The following is a 21,518-nucleotide window of genomic DNA, read 5'->3' on the forward strand; positions in this document are numbered from 1 at the left end:
CTAAACTATCCCAATGATGTGGACACAAAGTCAATTATTCAGGGAAAAGAGCTGTTCAGGATCTCAAATGTGAAGATGATCGACTTCCAGGACTGGAGACCATACTGATCTGTTCCCATCCCACAGGACAGCATTCCTTGTTGTTGTGCGATCTGGCAAAAGAAAAGCTACAGTATGACTTCAAAACAACATGTATAGCAGTATGCACCTTGTTTTCAAATGGATCCTAATTTTAATCACGGTGCACACTTACCGTACACATTTCTTTTAAGTCAAACGGCTGCCTTTTGCCTCCACTAACCTGAAAGCTGTAAGCTGCGTTGTCATCCCTTTAGTACACAACTTTAGAGATGTTTCACACATATTGGCATTGCCATTTGAAGTGCCATGCAAACTTTTATGCCAGTGGTTCCCAAACTTTTTTTACCAGGGACCACTTGACCAGGGACCACTTTGACCAGGGACCCCTCTCCAACATTAGTACCAAAAGAGTTCCGAATCAGTTTTTGGTCAACTATAGATTCAGTTTGGTTATTTGGGGTGCTAATTTAGAAAATTGCATTGGATAGACCACATCAGCTCTAGTTTCTGATGCAGAACATATGCCATCCATCTGCTCTCTCACAGAAAACCATATTTAATAAGCCTCGGCACTATATGAGGGTTTCGTGAGACCAATCACTCTCATTGCAACCGTGTAGTAATGGTGAGGCTGCTGACCATATTTTAATTCTTGTGGACCACTGGTAGTCCATGGACCACAGGTTGGGAACCACTACTTTATGCAGTCAAACAAAAAGCCTCCACTGATCAACTCACATCGCCTTGCTCTTTCAAAGGAAAAACAGAAAGGGTTTGCTCATTGTGTTAACACTGGAGGACTCTGAGGAGCAATTACTCATGACACCCGATTGTGTTAAAATGGGGCAGCTAATATGGAAGAAGAATGGCTTTTGAGACTACAATTCTGTTTAGAGATCCCAATTTAATTTGTTTTCTCCTTAGTTCTGCATTTATAGAAATTAACATGCCAATTCTTGCAGCTCTACAAAAAGCTTATAAAGCTTGCACACTTCATGTAAAGATAGAGAGATCTAGGTAGCAGCTGAATAATCCTGAGCACAATTTGAAACAAGTGTTAATTGTGAACAGAGCCTAATCTGAATGTCTGCTACCTCCTTCAACACCTCCAAAGGAAACTGGACTGTTAATGAAAGAATCATAAAGCCAATAATCTGGAATCTTTAGAAGTCATTCATCTGGAAGCAATGTTTGCTGGAACAGCTTTGGGGAAGTGCAGGACACGGCAGTAGGGAAAAAGAAAAGGTACACGGGGTTGCGGGGTGTGAGAAAAGAGGTAATCCTTACATCCTTGGCAGCTTTTGGGTCAGATACGCAGGCGAAGGTGATGTCACAGGTGGAGACCACTTCGGCAGGGGTCCTTCCTAGCCGTGCACCCTCCTGGATGAATAAATCACACTGCAAAAGGCACAGGACCAAAGGTAAGAAATGGAAACCACTGGACAAAGCAAATCTACTCTGGGCTTTGCTGCTTTGGAACAGAGGTTTATATGTGGGACAAAGGCATAACCTAAATATTTCCTCTTCTCTGGACAGACTGTCATCTTCCTCTGTTGCTCAGTAATGTTCATGCCACAATGTTCCCTTTCTCTGTGGTTCCACAGAAGCTTGTCAAGCCCCTAGACTCAAGAAGCATCTAACAGCAGCAAAGGCCAGTGGCAGTTCCAAGTCAGAGCTAAAAAGACTGAATGTTCCAAGCATGTTCCCATGTTTCTAATGCTTCTTTCTGGTATGGTGACTATTGGGCAGTGCTCCTTTCAACACTAGCTTCTTTCATTCTTCCGACAACAATGAGACCTATTCCCCACCCCCATCTTTGCTGCTGCCATCTTGGCAGTTTTAACTGGCAGCAGGTGGCACTGATATTACACTAAACGCACAGATATCTGAGTAAAATTCAGTGTTTTTTAAACCATGCTTTGCTCTACCCTGTTTTTCACATCTCACCAGAGTTCAGTCGGGCAAATCCATTCCCAAGACCCATACTGTTGGATGGCCTCTCCCACACTATGTAATACATAAAAAATTGGAGCAATTCTATTTTATTTGGCTAAAATGTGGGTACTGAGCTAATGAGACTTTTGCTGAATCAGAAGGCAGAGTTTCTGTCACTAGACACAAAAATAGCACACACTTGGAAGAAAAGGATGAAACAGAAAGAATGGAAAATGTTACTATGGCTGCTATGGCCAAAGCAGATAAAGAGCTCAAAAATGCATGCCGTAGACACTTACTTGGAATGTGTCTGGTAGAGCAGCTTAGGTTTTAGCTAACTGACTTCTCTCATCTCACTCTTCCTTAAACAGGAAAATCTACTGTCCAGGATTTGGGGGTTCTCTTGTTCTGGGGTCCACAACACAAAGCTCTGCAGCTCAAAGCTCTGCCTATGTCAGGAGGTAGACTGCAATTTACTGACAGATCTGAGTAATTTACGGCAGACTGACAAGGTCTGCAATTCTCATTTGTTCAACATTACCAATAATCAAGCCGAATAACCAACTTATTGGAATCCTTCTGCTACAGTAACTGAGATGCAGATTTCTAAATGCAGAAAGGAAATCAGCCCACTGTATGACTATTGGATGGATTGTCCACTGTGACATCTTGAGACACCATTTATACTTGGCTCTAATTGTTGTTGTTGTTGTCAACACCATCACCACCACCACCATCATTGAACCAAGAACTCAAAGCCTATCTGCTCCAGTTCCTACTGGCTTTGGTACATAGCTTTAATATCATCTTTTCTAGAGGAAAACCTCACCTTTTCAGCAGTCCGGTTCCAGAGTGTAACAGTATGACCCATTTTTATTAAGTTGGACACGATGCCACTTCCCATTAGGCCCAAGCCAAGGAACCCTATTCTGAGTGTGAGAAGAGAAGGTTAATACTGGAAATATATTTATTTATTTTCCACATTTGTACCCCACCCTTTTCACCTAGGAGGGGGATTCAGGGTGGCCTCACAACAAGCAGCAATTCAATGCCAACAACGTACAATTATAAATTAACAGTTGCAATTAAAATCAAGTAATTAAAACATCAATTAAAATAATGCAAATCATAGTCCAAGCTCTATCCACCACTGAGAAGGCTCTGTCTCTTGTCCCCACCAGCCGTGCCTGTGCAGGAGGTGGGACTAAGAGCAGGGCCTCCACAGAAGATCTTAACCCCCGAGGTGGTTCATAAAGGGAGATACGTTTGGACAGGTGAGATGGGCCAGAACCATTTAGGGCTTTATAGGCTAAAGCCAGCACTTTCAATTGTGCTCGGTAGCAAACTGGCAACCAGTAAAGCTGACGTAACGGGGGTTGTGAGCTCCCAGGTGAGCGATCTGGCTGCAGCCTGTTGGATTATTTGAAGCTTTCAAACAAAGGCAATCCCACGTAGAGCACATTGCAGTAATCTATTTGGGATGTAACAAGAGCATGGAAATCTTTGCAGAGGGAGCAAATGGTGTGCTTTCTTTCTGGACAGCACCTCCTGACAAAGGTTCCATCTCTATGGCAACAGAAATGTAGCCACACAGGGAAGCAATGGGGTGCACTCTTTGTAGAAAGCTTTTTGTATAAGGGATCCACTATTTCAAAGAAAATAATATAAACTATAGGTCCAAATGAAGTATTTAAAAATTGACAAATAAGAAAACATGACAGAAAGAGTAAAGTCTTTTGGCTTAAAAAGGGAAGTGATCCCTCTCATTCAGGAACAGTTACAGGGAGGCTCATGCAACACAAGTTGTCTTGAATAGCACATGAGTTACTTAACATGGTGCAGTGGAAAATGCCCTGGGTTTGAAATAAAGAAGCATTCCCTTTCTAGTGAAATATAACAACAGCTACAAAAGTCTGAAACAAAAAGGCCAAAACCACAGAGGCACTTTAAAGCTCATCCTAACGAAGCAAATTCTTAAGCATTTTACTTTGTGCATGTCAGTTCCTCAGCACACAGCTGCCTGAACTTGCAAATCTTAAGTAAACCAACATGAAAGGACTGTGGCAAGCCACCGTTAGATCAGCACTGCGCCCCCAATTCACCCCAGCTGCACTTGTCAGCTTCTGTTCTGTCAGGGAAAGTTTACTTGAATGCCTTCATAGTTATTTTGATTTCCCTTCAGCGAGCCTGAAAAACGAACATCCTCAGATGGCAGCAGTGAGAAACAGGCAGCAGCCTCTGCTACCACTGAAGAAGAGGGAAATCGCTTCCGGGGGCAAGGCAGGAAATGCAACCGTGGCTCCTGTCACCCTCGAGGGGGAGCACAGGAAGTGCCCAAAGGCACAAGTGTCACACAAGGCTGTTTCTGGAAGCTGCAGGTGCCCCATCTCTGCCCCCTTGTTCTGGCAGTTTGGAGTTCATGGTTAAAGAGGCCTTGTCACATGAAGGGCACTGAAATTTGGGTTGAGCAAACAGGGAGCAGAAGCAACGCCCAGCAGATGCTTCAGATAAAGCTCTGCTGGGAGACAGGAAATTTCACTTTCCAGAAAAGCCATTTAAACAACCCAGAAGGGAAACTCTCTTAAATGGATGGGAGCCTCGCCTTCCATCACGGTTGCCTCTGACTTTCCTCTTCAACGGAAGTGCACAGGAAGGTCATTCTCATTATTATTTCTACGTTTATTGCATTTTAACTATGTTTTAATATGTGCTTTTATAGATGTATTTGACTACATTATTATGATTATTATTTTATCCACACAATCCCCCTGTGAGCTGGGCCAAGCTGGGAGAAAGCAATAAGCCCAAAGTCCCAGAGCAAGTTTTTTCACTTCAGATTTTACTCTTTCTGCTTCAAAATTAAGCCAGGAAGACAGAGGGCTTGTAGCCAGGTTATTTGGGCATTATCTAGATCTATATCTTATATTCACCACAAAACTCAAGTGAAGACAGACAAAATACACTATTGGTATTAATCATGACTCTGTCGCTAAGTGTCATTCAGAGCTTGCAGAAGCTGCTTTTTTAAACTACAGTTCCAAGAATCCCCTTCCTGGCAATCAACATGTTAGTTAAGTGATTCTGGCAAATGCATTTCAAAAAGCAAAGCTCTATGACTGTGGAAGCTCTACAGAGGACAGCTGTAGAAAAAGCTGAAAATATGCACACACAAAAATCATAAGTTGCTTACCTGTAACTGTGGTTCTTTGAGTGTCCGTCTGTGAAATTAGCACATATGGGTGTTCTTGTGCGCCTGCGGAATATTCTAGAATCGGAATATTCTAGAGTTTTACTAAGTTTTTAAACCAATTAGAAACCCCACCACCACCACCACCCCCCTCCCCCCCGGCCGTATAAGAGGCCCCACGGCGTGGTTTCACTTTAGTTCCTTAGCGCCAGACAGCAACCAAGGAAAAAAGAAAAACAGGGCATGACCAGAGGGGAGGATGGGCGGGTTCGTGCTAATTTCACAGACGGACACTCAAAGAACCACAGTTACAGGTAAGCAACTTATGATTCTTTGTCGTGTCGTCTGTGAAATGAGAACATATGGGAGAATAGCAAGCTACTAACCTGGAGGTGGGTCATGCCACACAGGAAAAAAGTACCGCTCTGCCAAAGGCTGCATCTTTTTTAGCCACCAGGTCGAGCTTGTAGTGAGAAGCAAATGTTGAAGGCGTAGACCAAGTTGCTGCCTTGCAGATTTGGTCAAGAGGTACTCCCCGAAGGAAAGCCTGAGAGGTAGAGACTGACCTCGTGGAATGAGCTTTGATGTGAAGTGGTGGCTCTTTTCCTGCTAGTTGGTAAGCTAGTCTAATAGTGGATATGATCCAGGAAGAAAGTCTTTGGGACGTTACTGGGTGTCCCATTGTGTCTTCCCTGTATTTCAGGAAGAGTCTAGGGGACCTCCTATATGATGCTGTGCGATGTATATAGAAGGAAAGTGCTCTTTTAACATCTAACGAGTGCAGTGAGACCTCCAACTGTGAGGTCGGATTAGGAAAAAAGGACGGTAATGTGATGTCTTGGGACATATGAAACTGAGACACTATTTTGGGTAAGAAGGTAACGTCCGTACGGAGGACTACCTTGTCCTCGTGAAAATGGATATATGGGGGGTCTGCCCGAAGGGCAGCAAGTTCACTGGACCTCCTAGCAGATGTAATGGCCACTAGGAAGGCCATCTTCCACGACAGGTGGGAGATATGGGCTGAAGACATCGGCTCAAAGGGGAATTTAGATAACTGGGACAAAACTAGTTCTAAACTCCATGGAGGCAAAGGGGGGGGGGGAACAGGTGGGTAAAGGTTCTTGTAGCCTCTGAGGAACAATTGAACAAGGTTATCTTGAAAAAGGGACGGCAAGTCCGTCTTCCTTCTAAAGGAAGATAGGGCAGCTACATAACATTTAACTGATGAAAGGGAGAAGCCCTTGGAGGCTGAGAGAGGAAGTCTAATATCAAAGGAATAGAGACCAGAGAAGCGTCTCGGCCCGAATTCTCGGCAAAGGTTTTAAAGGTAGTCCACTTGTAAGCGTAGGCTTTCTTAGTAGACGGCCTTTGGACTGTGAGGATTATGCGTGAGACTTCATCCGAGAGTCCTAGTGTGGCTTGATCCTCCATGCAGTCAGGTGGAGGGAGTGTGAGTCTGGGTGTTGGATTAGGCCATTCTCGATGGTGAGAAGGTCCGGGGATGGGTGGAGTCGGAGAAATTGGCCTTGGGAGACTTGAAGTAGTGGTGCGAACCATGGCTGGCAGGGCCACCACGGCGCAATCAGAATGCAGTCTGTGTTGTCTGCAATTATTTTGGCTATCACAGAGGGCAGGAGGGGGAGAGGGGGGAAGAGGTATAGTAGGCCGGGGTTCCACTGAAAGAGGAAGGCATCTCCGAGACAGCCTGGGGATGCGCGATGGTGGAGCCTCGCGCAGAACAGGGGGCAATGTGTGTTTGCTGGTGATGCGAAGAGATCTATCTGGGGTGTGCCCCAGAGGTTGGAAATCATTTTGAACTTTGAAGGGTATAGGTGCCACTCGTGGTTGGTCCTCGTGGACCTGCTTAGTGAGTCGGCCAGTGTGTTGTCCTGTCCTGGTAGGTAGATGGCAACCAGGAATATTTTCTCTTTGATGCACCATTCCCAGATGTGGGTTGATATGGACAGAAGGGTCTGGGAATGAGTTCCTCCCTGTTTGTTGATGTAGTATTTGACGGTGGTATTGTCCGTCACTATTTGAATTGTGCGGTTGTATATGATCGGGCTGAAGGCCTGAAGAACTTTCTCTACCGCGATGAGTTCGAGGGCATTGATGTGAAGTTGGCGTTCTGACCCGGACCAGCGGCCGCTGATCTGGAGGTCGTTTATGTGCGCCCCCCACCTGGATGTGGAGGCGTCGGTTGTGAGGGCCATGGTCGGTTTGGGTGTTTGGAAGGGCATTCCCTTGTTCACATTGTGTTGACTTATCCACCATGAGAAGGAGCTGAGGACAGACTGGGGGGGGGGGGGTGGAGGATAGTGTTTTGGGAGTCTCTGTGAGGGCGGAACACTTGAAGGAACCAATTTTGGAGGGGCCTTAGCCGCAGGCGGGCAAAAGGGGTAACACTGGTGGTAGATGACATGTGGCCAAGGATGGATTAGATAGTCCATGCAAAGGCGCACTTGCGGCCTTGAAGGCCCAGAATGGCTTGACGGAGGTTGGCAAGGCGGTCTTCTGGGAGATAGGCCTTTTAGAGAGTAGAGTCGAGGACAGCGCCTATAAACTGGATCCGTTGGGATGGGGTAAGGTGGGATTTTTCTTGATTCACGATGAGGCCCAGTTCCTGTAGGAGACATAAAGTGTAATGGATGTCAGATGACAATTTAGAACGTGATTTAGAACAAAAAAGCTAGTCATCCAGGTACGGAAAAACCGTGACCCCTTGCTGGCGTAGGTGTGCTGCTACTACAGACATACATTTAGTAAACACTCTGGGAGAGGTACACAATCTGAACGGGAGCACATTAAACGAGAAAAAACAGTCATCTATCGCAAAACTGAGAAATTTGCGATGTTGGGGCCAAATTGAGATATGGAAGTATGCATCCCGGAGGTCTATGGTTGCTAGCCATGACCCTTCTGGGAGGAAAGGGAGTATGGTAGGTAGGGTGACCATCCGGAACTTGCGGGGCATGATAAAAGTACTGATCTTCCAAAGGTCTAGGATGGGGCGAAGACCTCCATCCCGCTTGTCTACAAGAAAGTAACGGGAAAAGAAACATGAAGAGGCTTCACAGGAGGAAATTTGAGAAATAGCCCCCTTTTGTAGAAGGGAGGTTACTTCTTCCCAAATGGCAGGGGAAGAGTGGGTAAGTAAAATATTGCCAGTTGGAGAGTAAGTGTGAAATTCAATGGCATAGCCTCTATCAATGATATCTAGTATCCAGGCGTCAGATGTTATGGCCCGCCATGCAGGGAGGTATGGTTGAAGTCTGTCCATGTAAAAAGGAAGAGGTGGGTTGGGCTTAGGGGATGAAGAGGGGTTCGGGATGGGATGTTCACTAAAAGCGACGTTTGTTATTGTTAGACGGTCTGGCACCGTGGTACTGACCCCTGGCAGGAAGAGGTGGTCTCCTTGTAGATGTAGCCGGTGAGTAGGGGCGTTTTCCTCTGTAGAAGGAAGAGTAGTAAGGTCTGTGGTAGAATTGGGGCCGCTGGTAGTAGGGTCCCCATCTCTGCTTTTGCTGGTATGGAAATGGCTGTTGGTCATATATGTTTACTGTTTGTTTCATCTCATGAGAATGTTTGAGTTGAGAATCTGTATCTGGATTGAATAGGCCCGCTTCATCCATTGGAAGGTTTTCAATTAAGGTGCGGGCTGACGGGGAGAGAATGGCGGCACGAAGCCATGCATGGCGACGTAAGGCCACTGAACCAACTATGAGCTTGCCAGAAGTGTCAGCAGTATTTTTAGCCAGGTCTTTTTGGAGTTTGGATAGTAGTAAAGCTTCCTGTTGGAAGGCCTTAATCAGTGGTTGGTCTGTGGCAGGTAATAAATCTAGGTAAGGAGTCAGTTTGTTCCAGAGGAAAGTTTGATAAACACTCATATAAACCCCGTAATGAGCCATGCGTGCAAAGAGGCATGCTGAGGAGTAGAATTTTTGGCCATAGTGTCAAGCTTCCTTCCCTCTTTGTCAGAAGGGGAAGATTGGTTAGTTTGTATAGGTTTTGGTTGAGCATCTGTCACTATGGAATTTACCTTAGGCATCTTGGAAAGCTAAGACTGTGACGTAAGGTCAATCCGATAAAGATTTTCTGCTTGCTTGGGGGTGGCTGGCACCATGGATGGTGCGACTCCAGTTGTTTTTAGGATTTTTAAGAAGTAAGGTAAGGTGGGAAGGGAGGTAGAGACCGGAGGTTTTTGTTCAGAGGTAGTAAAACAAGGATCTTGAACCGTATCAGAGGGTTCAGGAATAGCTAAGTTGAGGGCTTTGGAAAGTCTTATCAGTAAGGCTGAAATTTTTTTTAAAGTCTTGGAGTTCTTGAGGAGTGAAATCAGTGTCAGGTTGGGAGTCAGGGAGGGCAGGAGTGTCATCATGGGACTCTAAATTGATTGTTTCAGAGTCAAGCTGAGGGAGAGGGGTTTCATCCGCGGGAGGGTCTTCTTCCCGGGGGTGTGGTGGGTGAGTAGCGGTGGCTGAGGGAGGCACACACGGGGGTTGGGGATAAAGAGATCTTTGGGGATCAGTGAGCCAGTGGTCTCTATAGTGGTCTGGAGGGGGATAGTAGAAGGGATAGGGAGGATATGAAGGGGGGAGGGTAGAGATGATAAGGGTATTCAGGGTAAGGATAAGGAAGAGGTTGGCGTGGCGAGCGGGAGCGCGCTCGCTTCTGAGGGGGCGGAGAAGGGCTCCGAGAATCATCAGGGGAGGCAGAGCGACGGAGCAGCGGGGAGCGCTCCCTGCGCGAAGGCGGATCCAGAGGAGTATTGATCAGTGGTACCGAAGGGCCAAGGCTGATCAGGTTGGGAGGGGGAGAGGATTGGGAACGAGGGAGCGGAGGCGGCAATATCGCCGGATCCGGAGAGGCTTGGTCATGAAGGTGAGTGGAAAGGAGTTCAAGGGGGGGAAGGTGGGGGGGGGATTTTCAATGTTTAAGAAGGAAGCCAGCGATTCCTGCTCCTGGTGGGAGGGAGGAAGAGGCTGAGGCATCGGATCCAGAGGAGGAGGGCTCAAGGGCTGATTGCCAGTGAGTTGCCGTCCCTTTTTCTGTTTAGCATTTTTTTTTTCTTTTGATTTGCCTGATTTAGAGGCTTGTTTAGAAGGCTTGGATTTCTTCCTCAGAGGCTCCGTGGAAGGAGCGGAGGGGATGGGTGAGTCAAGCCTATCTCCTGACGGAGAGGGAGGCTACTCTATTTGTGTGCTGGGGGAGGATTGCCTGGGTTCAGTTAGAAGGAGCCTCCGGGGCCAATGCTCTCTCATATAACAAAGCTTTTAGGCCCGTCGCAAACTCTGTTCCTGCGAGAGAAAACCTTGCTAGCAAGTCCCTGACGTCACGAGACTCCGCCTCTCCCCCCGCCCCTTACTCTGCCCCTTTCTCCATGCGAGCGTGGTTTTTCCTTTGCTAGGGCAGCATTGCCCGCATTTTCTCTCAGTTGGCAGAATTCAACTGAGAGAAAATGCGGGCAATGCTGCCCTAGCAAAGGAAAAACCACGCTCGCATGGAGAAAGGGGCGGAGAAAGGGGCGGGGAGAGAGGCGCAGGCTCATGACGTCAGGGACTTGCTAGCAAGGTTTTCTCTCGCAGGAACAGAGTTTGCGACGGCTCTTAGTCTGGCATCTGTGCTCTTACGAGCCCTAGTGGCGAAACTTTTACAGATTTCACAAGTCTGTGGGCTATGAGTTTCGCCCAAGCACAAAAGGCATTTAGAGTGCCTATCGGCATCAGGGAGCGGTCCCGCAGGGGGGCCTCTTATATGGCCAGGGGGGGGGGGGGAGGGGTGGTGGTGGGCGGGGTTTCTAATTGGTTTAAAAACTTAGTAAAACTCTAGAATATTCTGATTTTTTGCGCAGGCGCACAAGAAGACCCATATGTGCTCATTTCACAGACGACACGACAAAGAAGCAATGCAAACAACAGATTCTTACTTTTTGTCTGTAGGAGTGATGCTGCCATTTATAGCTGTGCTGTCTGCTGCCTGGATGGATGTGGACCCGGTTTCCTAGGAGAGTAAAACACACCCAACAGAGATAATTTTACATGTGGAAGACAGGCAGCAACCAATAAAGGCAACTCAAAAGCAAAGTCTGCTGTACCTCTTCACAAACCTTCAGCTTCTTTGTGATGGTCTGGTAGCAAACTGCTGGCTGCACAGAGAAGGAAAAGCAAAACACATTTTGAGTAGGTGTAACAGGTCTACCTGCTTCTTTGCAGACTGAATAGACCCAAATACTTTGCAGAAAGAGGTTGCTTGATCTGAACATGCCAGGGACCTCCACCCCCCAGCTCTAGGTGTGTGAGAAAATGCATTCTTGCTCTATTACAAGCGTCCAAAATCCCTCCTCTGACCCTCATGCTCAACCTTTTCAACTCAGTGTATTCCTATTAAGATTAAAAATGTGTCAGTAAACAGGAACTACTGAGTTGCCTTGCAGTAATCTGCCTACACACAGCAACTAAATAGCTACTTCTCAAGCTGTACAAAGGGCTATTTCCCCTGCAATTGATTTGTGGGCCACCCCTAAGTTTTAGGGACTACCTTAATTCTACCCTCTCATTAGGAGAATGTGCCTGGATTCCCCTATGGGTCAACTGACATGGGGGATAAGATCATGCTCACTGAGGTCATAGCATCCCTAGCAAAGGTTGGGTAGTTTTGCTACTTGATGCTCCTTTCCAAGAATCAGGTCCTACTTTGCTGCAGTTCTCAATGCTCAGGATGCAATTAAAAAATAAATCAGCTGGTGCTCAGGGAGTCCCAATTGAAAGCACTTTTCTTTTTGTGCTCACCTCCCATCATCATTTGGAAAGATGGGTGAAAAATCAAAACTATGTGCTCCTAGCTGGCTCTTACAAGGGCTCCATGAGGGTGCCTGTTGAGAGGCAGGTGGACTGCTCCCCATCCTTTTTCCCACTATGAGGAAGGGAAGATGTTAACTGTTCTCAGTGGGTAGTGAGGCAGCACAATCACTTCCCTGCCTTTCTTCCCATCTGGGGGAAGCCACTTGGTTTCCATCAGTTTTTCCAAAACATGGACTTCTACAGCTCCCCTATGGGAGTGGTAGATCAAAACACCCGCAAGGCCAAATGTTCTGCATCCCACTTCATTTGCATATGTTCCAAAATAAAGTGGAAATGTTTGTGGAAATCTGAAAAAGAGACAGCCTCCATCATGGAAGAATTTGCATTTAGGAACATGAAATCAAGACTATTCCAGGTTATTGCAGAGGCTTTAACTCCTGGAGAAGATACTAGGTAAATTCACCACCTACACCTATGGCTCACTTTCTCTGTCTGGCTAAGCAGGAAGTGATGGAAATGTGGGTCGCCATCTTTCACAGGCTGTAATAGCAAAGAGGCAAACTGAGAAACCAAGACAACCAAACTTGAGGTCAGAGCCCTTGTAGATTCTGATGAAGTTCCTTGACATCCTTCAGCAACAGTTTTGCTTCTCTCCCTTCTTACTACAGGACATGGCCTTCAATCCCCCTAAACTGATGGACTGTTGGAACTTCCTGTGTTTTGGATTCAATGAGTAAAAAGGCAAGGAGGGACATGCTCAGTTAGGCAAAAGGGGTACTATATGGACTATATCCAGCAGGCACACTGATTGCCTTGTGCATAGCTTCAGGAACAGACTTCCTGAATGTCTTCTGTTTGTGGGGATTTACCTGGAAATGTATTCAGTTCTAAAGTACAATCGGCCCTATATATCAACAGATTCCGCAACCACAACTTCCACAAAGCAAACCTTGATTTTGCTATTTTATACAAGAGACACCATTCTACTACACTATTGCATATAATGGGACTTGAGCATCTATGGATTTTGGCATCTACAGGGGGTTATGTTTAGTAAAGCTTTCCATTTTCAAAGTCACATGGAGCAACACCTGGCTTGGTTATTCAGTAATAAAGGAGGCATGGTAGTAAAAGGCAGCGTTCTTAATGAATTTCATTGGTCCCTCTTTTCACCTTCTGTCAGGTGAGACAAACGGAATACAGTGGTGACAATGGGAAGAAGTGGCCAAAAATCACAGGTGAAAGGAACACATCTCACATGAGGTGAACAAGACTACCATCCATAAGAAGATAGGAGTAGGTCCTTCTGTGTAGGAACATCACTAGCAATCCACTAGTAGAAAGGTGGGAATCTGGGGAGGAAGGGAAGCTATTTTCACCCACTTCCCTGGTAGTGCTGATGTGGGTGTTGCCACTGTGAGCCAATTAAATAGCTTTCTTAACTTTGGGATCATTTGGGAGCAAAATCTTCTCCAAAATTACCTGGAAATAACTTACTGGACACTAGGGGACTGACATTTTGATACTTTGGGGGCTGCAAAAGTGGAGGTTAGGGGCCATCTTTAGTCACACTGTTTTCTTATCCATGATAATACCTGCTACAGTCAATAGCCTACTGCTCACTTTGACTGAAAAATATTATGAGTTAAATCACCTCGCTTCCACTTGGTGGCCATTTAAATCCAGCCACAGTGCCGGTCATAATCCTCTTCACTGTGCTGGATTCAGGGATCGTCAGGTCCTGCAAAGAAAGGAATTGTTGATCAAGAAACCAGTTTAAAGTCCCAAAAGCTGTTGTGTGTCCTGGGATACATGTACAGCAGCAGTAAAAATATGCTAGAAGTCTCATGAGCTCTTTCAAAGTGATTGAAATGAAAATCCATACAGCAAGATCTTAGTATCCTTATTCAGAAGCAAGTCTCACATAGCTGATCAAGACTTATACTCTCATAAACATGCCTCGATATCACACTCATAGAAGCCCCCGGCGGCGCATTAGGTTAAACCCTTTTGCCAGCAGGAGTGCTGACCGACAAGTCAGTGGTTTGAATCTAGGGAGAGCAGTTGAGTTCCCTTTGTCAGCTCCAGCTCCCCATGCGGAGACATGAGAGAAGCCTTCCACAAGGATGGTAAAACAATTCTCTCACACCAGAAGCAAATTGCAGTTTCTCAAGTTGCTCTTGACACAGAAAAAAAATCACACTCGCACAGGGCAACATTTTGATACCTGCTGGCATTTCTCTCCCCCCCTTTCTTATTCTCCTGGAATTGGAAGGACGCCAATAGCACATTGTATTCCCATCCAGTTCAACCACTGGAGGGAAAAGACAAGAATACACAGGAACCTGACAGACAATTCCTTTCTCGTTTTATAATCTTTAGCGGATTCCCACTGTATGTCTTGCAACTACATCATATTTTAAGAGACTATTTTAAAGCAGAAATGAAACATGTTGATTTCTTTCCTGGATAAGAATGTATTGATTACAGCCGGGCTTTTCAACCTTTGGTCCTCCAGGTGGTTTGAACTTTAGCTCCCAGAATTCCTGACCATTGGACAAGTTGGCTAGGGCTTCTGAGAGTTGGGAGGCCCAACCATCTGGAGGCCCTATGGTTAAAGAAGCCCGATTCAGAGCCTGATGCTCTCCAAATGCGCTGGAATAGAATGCCCATTTCTCTACCAGCATCTCTAACCATAACAAACCGTTTGTTTGGCCTGATGGAGTTTCAGTTTAACAGAAGGTTGACTCAGATAATAACTGGCTGATGTGAGCTATCCCCCCCCCCCCCCAAGTTGTGGGTTTTACAGTTCCACCCTCAACTGGGCAAAGTCCGGGCATTACTGGCCTTAAATCATCTTAGTTTAAAAGCTGAACAGTTACACAAAGAGAACAGTCACACAACCAGTTTTATAACTTGCTAGGCAGGTGTTAAACGAAAATATGGCTGCAATTCTAGGCTTAACTTACCCAATACCTATAGAACATAGCCGAGCTACAAAAAAGTGACAGTAAATAATCAAGAAGCATGGAATGAAAATATTACTAAAAACCAGTGGTATCTGGGACTGAATCTTTCTCATAAAAGAGCTCAATAATCAAGACAGACGAGGGAAGTCTTTATGTGAAGAATGCCATTTTAATAGTCCCCTGGAGTATTAAAAGCAATCAAAACCTGATTTCATTGTAACTTCCCTTCTTCTCAAAATAAAATTCATGCTCAAAGGAAAATTATGCATGACATAAAGCTATTTATTTATTATTTATTTGGTAGTTTTGTATACCGGTCTTCTCAACTCCATTCGAGGGACTCGGGCTGGTTTCCAACATCAATATTACAGACCGTCATTAAAACATCATATTTCTAAATCACACTAAAATATTAAAACATTGAAACAATTAAAATAGCAAAAATACAATCATGTGATTACAATGGTCAGTCATCATCAAAGTCATTATTCGTTGTCATCCATCCATATCACAGGATCATTGCCCATTCGTTGAATGCCAATCCCCAAAGCCAGGTTTTCACCTGTTTCCTGAATGTTAAGATGGAAGGGGCAGTTCTGATCTCCAGTGGAAAGGAGTTCCAGAGCCAAGGGGCCACCACCGAGAAGACTCTCGTCCCCACCAGCCACACCTGTGAGGCCGGTGGGATCGAGAGCAGGGCCCCTCCAGACGATCTTAATAATCTTGATGGCTCATAAGGGAGGATACGTTTGGACAGGTAAATTGGGCCGGAGTTGTTTAGGGCTTTATAGGTTAAGACCAGCACTTTGAATTGTGCTCGGAAGCTGACTGGAAGCCAGTGGAGCTGGCGCTACAGTGGTATGCTCCCTGTACCCCGCTCGCATTAGTAACTTGGCTGCAGCACGTTGGACTAATTGAAGCTTCTGGGCAGTCTTCAGAGGCAACCCCACGTAGAGAGCGTTGCAGTAATCTAAACGGGATGTAACCAAAGTGTGGACCACCGTGGCCAAGTCAGACTTCCCAAGGTATGGGCACAGCTGGCGCACGAGTTTTAATTGTGCAAAAGCTCACCTGACCACCGCCGAAACCTGGGGCTCCAGGCTCAGGGATGAGTCCAGTATCACTCCCAAGCTGCGAACCTGCACCTTCAGGGGGAGTGTGACCCCGTCAAGCACAGGCTGTAACCCTATGCCCTGATAGGCCTTTCGACTGACCAGGAGTACCTCTGTCTTGTCAGAATTAGGTTTCAATCTGTTGTCCCTCATCCAGTCCGTTACAGCAGCCAAGCACGGGTTCAGGACTTGAACAACCTCCTTAGTAGTAGGTGGGAAGGAGTAACAGAGTTGGACATCATCTGCGTACATATGACACCGCACCCCGAAACTCCGGATGATCTCTCCCAATGGCTTCATGTAGATGTTAAATAACAGGGGACAGTATTGAACCCTGCAGGACTCCACAATACAATGGCCGTGGGGTCGAGCAGGAGTCCCCTAGGAACACCTTCTGGGATCGCTCCATGAGAACGGACTGGAGCCACTGCAAAGCAGTACCTCCAAGGCTCATTCCCACGAGGCGTCCCAGAAGGATACCGTGGTCCACGGTATCAAAGGCCAATGAGAGGTCCAGCAGAACCAACAGGGACACACTCCCTCTGTCCAGTTCCCGGTGAAGACCATCCACTAAGGCGATCAAGGCTGTCTCAGTACCATGCCCCGGCCAAAAGCCAGACTGTGTCGGATCTAGATAATCCGTATCAAAGCCCGACAGATCAAAGCGACTTTGTCCGCAAAGTACCGAGCAAAGGCTTCACAGCGAGCTGCCGAGTTGTCAGGGGACCCATCCTGAGAGGTGGGATTCAACAGCCCTCTGACTACTCGAAACAGCTCAGCCAGACGGTTCCTTGCGGACGCAATATTAGCCAAGTAGAAGGATTTTGTGTGGCCTCTATTGCCACGCCATATGCCCTTTGATAAAGGCGCAGGTGTGTTTGGTTTGACTCACTAGGATCTTTCTGCCACACGCTCTCTAGCCACCTCTTTGTTCGCTTCATCTCCCCCAACTCCTTGTTAAACCAAGGAGATGGTTTAGTTCGGCGACTTAAGAGGGTGCGCTCCAGAGCAATCGTGTCTATTGCCCTGGTCAACTCATTATTCCAATGAGAGACCAGAGCATCGACAGACTCACCAACCGAGGCGACGGAAAACTCCCCAAGAGTTGTCAGGAGTCCCTCTGGATCCATAAGCCTCCTGGGCGGACCATCTTAATGGGTCCACCACCCCTGCGGAGGTTAGAAGTTGCAGGAAGTCTAAACCTGATCAGGTGGTGGTCCGTCCACGGCAAAAGAGTGATTGACAGCTCCTCCACACGACCACTCTCTTCCCAACCCTGACAGAAGACCAAGTCAAGTGTGTGTCCAGCACAGTGGGTAGGGCCCGATACTAGGTGGAACAGCCCGATAGTTGCCATTGTGGCCATGAAGTCCTGAGCCGCCCCTGAAAGAGTGGCCTCAGCGTAGACATTGAACTCCCCCAGCACTATAAGCCGCTGGGACTCCAATGCCAGGCCCGAGACCAACTCTGCAAGCTCAGGTAGGGCGGTTGTGGTGCAGCGGGGTGGTCAGTACACCAACAGCATCCCTATTCTGTCCCAGTCTCCTAGGCTCAGGTGGACACATTCAAACAAGGTCGACTGTAGGTAAGGGCCCCTGATCAAGGAGATGGAATCTTTATAGACTATTGCAACTCCACCTCTCCGCCCCCCAGATCTTGGTTGGTGCTGCACAGTGTAACCTGGCGGGCAAAGCTGGGTGAGATTAACCCCCCCCCCCCCCGCTTCATCCAACCAGGTCTCTGTGATGCATGCCAGATCTGCCTTTTCATCAAGGATTAAGTCTTGAATGATTGATGTTTTACCATTGACAGACCTGGCGTTCAACAGCACCACCTTCAATCCGGGGGGGGGGGGGGGGCGCATCTACCTTGGTACCCAAATTTACCATGTTGGGAGAACATTTTGGAATTTTTCTCAAGGTTTGCTCTCAAATTAGCCGAATTGGTTTTTTAACTCTCCCTTTCCCGTATCTCCCCCTACCCATCAACACCTCTATGGGGCCCCCCCCAAGGACCGGAACTCCCCCCTCCCTCCAATTCCTTTCGCTCTCCACGTGTTGATAGTTGAATGTTGCATTATTGTATTGTACATCAGTAACCCAATTAATTATTAATCCATCCTTTTCAGCATTCTGATAGTTCAATTCCTCTGCCTCATAAAACCACCTCCAATTCTCCCCCCCCCATACAACCATTATTGAAGATTATTGTAAATTGCACGATGTAAAGTGCTAGTGCAGACTTAAAGTGACAATTCAGTAGCAGCATTGAGATTAATGACCAACAGATACTTATCTGTTAGTTAAAGTGCTAGTAAGTCAACTATCACAGGAATAAAAATTAGGTTACAATAGAATTCATTCACAGTGCAATTATTGTGGGCAAGTGCAATAATTGTTGGCAAGAAATTGGCAATTGGCAGTATTCAGTTAACACTGGGCAAGGACAAAGAGAGAGTGTAAAGTGCAAGTCACAATAACTTGAGAGGCACTAGCAGCTTGACCTTGGATTCCAGGTGGGAACCATACAACTCCACAACTGATTACCTTCAGTCAATCTGCAGCTGTTGACAATCTTCTCTGTGCAGGATGGATCAGTAGCACCACAGCACACAATAAACCTATTAAATCCACTGCCCAGGATGAAACACAACAGTAATACACAACAATAATACTGCAAGTAATTATTCCACACTTACAAAAAGAAAGGAGAGCGAGTCCAATGATTTGGGCAGATCTAATTCTTTAGTTCAAACAAATTTCCTGTAGGATGGATGGAAGGACGACTGACCCTTGGCAAGCTGAGGACATCTATGTCAGCTGATGACTGACAATTGGATACAGATACTAAATGAGCAGCTTCACAACTTACAAACCAACAGCCTGAATGAAATGGCGGACAAACCGCACATTGCAGGCCCGCAGCAGCCACTATTCTTTTTCTTACCATCCTTCCTTTCTTCAAGATCCAATTTGAAGGATGGGATTTACATCAAACTAAGCATTGGTGCACCTTCCAAAAGACTAAGGGAATATATATAAGGGGATGAGGGATTGGAGGACATCCAACCCCAAATTGGGAAAGAAGTCGTCCAGGAATACCTGGCCGCTCTAAATGAGTTCAAGTCCCCAGGGCCAGATCAACTACACCCCAGAGTATTGAAGGAACTAGCGGAAGTCATTTCAGAACCATTGGCAACCATCTTTGAGAGTTCTTGGAGAACGGGAGAAGTTCCAGCAGATTGGAGGAGGGCCAATGTGGTCCCAATCTTCAAGAAGGGAAAAAAGGATGACCCAAACAACTACCGTCCGGTCAGCCTCACGTCGATACCGGGCAAGATTCTGGAAAAGATTGTTAAGGAAGCGGTCTGCAAACACTTAGAAACAAATGCAGTCATCGCTAATAGTCAACATGGATTTATCAAAAACAAGTCATGCCTTGATCTCTTTCTTCGATAGAGCTACAAGCTGGGTAGATGCGGGGAATGCCGTGGATGTAGCGTACCTGGATTTCAGTAAGGCCTTCGACAAGGTCCCCCATGACCTTCTGGCAAGGAAACTAGTCCAATGTGGGCTAGGCAAAACTACGGTGAGGTGGATCTGTAATTGGTTAAGTGGACGAACACAGAGAGTGCTCACTAATGCTTCCTCTTCATCTTGGAAAGAAGTGACGAGTGGAGTGCCGCAGGGTTCCGTCCTGGGCCCGGTCCTGTTCAACATCTTTATTAATGACTTAGATGAAGGGCTAGAAGGCATGATCATCAAGTTTGCAGATGACACCAAATTGGGAGGGATAGCCAATAGTCCAGAGGACAGGAGCAGAATTCAAAACGATCTTGACAGATTAGAGAGATGGGCCAAAACTAACAAAATGAAGTTCAACAGTGACAAATGCAAGATACTCCACTTTGGCAGAAAAAAATGAAATGCAAAGATACAGAATGGGGGACGCCTGGCTCGAGAGCAGTACGTGTGAAAAAGATCTTGGAGTCCTCGTGGACAACAAGTTAAACATGAGCCAACAATGTGATGTGGCGGCAAAAAAAGCCAATGGGATTTTGGCCTGCATCAATAGGAGCATAGTGTCTAGATCTAAGGAAGTAATGCTACCCCTCTATTCTGCTTTGGTTAGACCACATCTGGAATATTGTGTCCAATTCTGGGCACCACAATTCAAGAGAGATATTGACAAGCTGGAATGTGTCCAGAGGAGGGTGACTAAAATGATCAAGAGTCTGGAGAACAAGCCCTATGAGGAGCGGCTTAGGGAACTGGGCATGTTTAGCCTGAAGAAGAGAAGGCTGAGAGGAGATATGATAGCCATGTATAAATATGTGAGAGGAAGCCACATATCTCTGCCCCGGAGTGTGGTGGAGGCTCCTTCTTTGGAAGCTTTTAAGCAGAGGCTGGATGGCCATCTGTCAGGGGTGATTTGAATGCAATATTCCTGCTTCTTGGCAGGGGGTTGGACTGGATGGCCCATGAGGTCTCTTCCAACTCTTTGATTCTATGATTCTATGTATATATTAAAAAAAACCCAAGGGCTCGGGAAATATAATCTCAGTTTAGCACATAAAGAAGAATTAAGGAACCCAAAACTCTAGTGTGAGCAGTTTATTTATTTATTAATTAATTATTCAAACTTATATACTGCCACTCCCCTAGGGCTTGCTGCGGCTTACAAGAAACAAACTCTAATCTAGCACAATTTAAAACAACATATCGAAGTGTTATTATTAATGTGCATAGGGCATTGATAATTAATGACACATCAATGTGAATCACTGATGTTCAAACCCAAAACAGATAAAGACCAGCACCACACCTTTTAAAAGGGAAGAAGCACAATATCCAACTTGCCTGTGGAAGAGTAGCTTATAATAATTTTAATAAATCGTTGGCTTATGCTTCTTAGTGGCTTTAGGGTTCAGCCCCTCAGGAATAGTGATCCACACAGTAGTGGGAAAGTCAAGAGCAGGGAAGTTCCAACTTTCTTTTTAAAAAATCACAGAATGACTACACTGCCAGATAAGGGTACCACAGCAGTAAATCCACATTATCTTATTTGAACTGGGTTATCTTAGTCTCCACTGCCATATATTTCAGTTCAAAGCAGATAATGTTGATTTTATGCAGCAGTGTAGAAGGGGCCTCAGACTGCACAAAAGACTACCCAGAAGTGTCAAAAGGACAAAAAAGGCAGGAAATCAACGAGTTTGTCATGTTACCATTTTGGTTACTTTAGGGAAGGAACTATCATTACAATTTGGGAGCCATGAAGCCCATGTATTAACATCTCCATCAAATGAAAATCCTTTCAATTTATCTCTTTCCTTTGTCTACTCAGGTTGGACATGAACAACAAAGGAATTACAGCAAGAATTAGAGAAGAAGAAATGATTTTGGAGTTGAATGGCCCAGTTAGACTTCCT

The 21,518-nt window shown here is 46.0% G+C and overlaps 1 protein-coding gene and 1 long non-coding RNA gene across 5 annotated transcripts in view; both read right to left on the reverse strand.

The window, feature by feature from the left end:
- The window catches only part of LOC137095145 (cytokine-like nuclear factor N-PAC), a 41,390-nt gene that overhangs the window by 9,529 nt on the left and 10,343 nt on the right, over positions 1 to 21,518 (reverse strand). Inside the window, exons 6-11 of one of the 4 annotated variants that reach the window (XM_067461451.1) lie at positions 13,661 to 13,747; positions 12,490 to 12,546; positions 11,301 to 11,351; positions 11,133 to 11,206; positions 2,846 to 2,945; positions 1,369 to 1,479 (exon numbers count right to left, since the gene is read on the reverse strand). In XM_067461451.1, the coding sequence (XP_067317552.1) occupies positions 1,369 to 1,479; positions 2,846 to 2,945; positions 11,133 to 11,206; positions 11,301 to 11,351; positions 12,490 to 12,546; positions 13,661 to 13,747 (480 nt within the window). Of the gene's footprint in view, positions 1 to 1,366; positions 1,480 to 2,845; positions 2,946 to 11,132; positions 11,207 to 11,300; positions 11,352 to 12,489; positions 12,547 to 13,660; positions 13,748 to 21,518 lie in introns of all 4 variants that reach the window. The other 3 variants (XM_067461450.1, XM_067461448.1, XM_067461449.1) reach the window with 3 other exon arrangements.
- LOC137095147 (uncharacterized) lies at positions 5,429 to 10,525 on the reverse strand. The gene is made up of 2 exons (XR_010908797.1): positions 8,598 to 10,525; positions 5,429 to 7,829 (listed from the first exon to the last, which is right to left on the reverse strand). It is a non-coding gene; the product is annotated as an uncharacterized lncRNA (long non-coding RNA).

The sequence above is a fragment of the Anolis sagrei genome, chromosome Y (assembly GCF_037176765.1).
Source record: "Anolis sagrei isolate rAnoSag1 chromosome Y, rAnoSag1.mat, whole genome shotgun sequence".
In the NCBI taxonomy this organism is placed as follows: Eukaryota; Metazoa; Chordata; class Lepidosauria; order Squamata; family Dactyloidae; genus Anolis; species Anolis sagrei.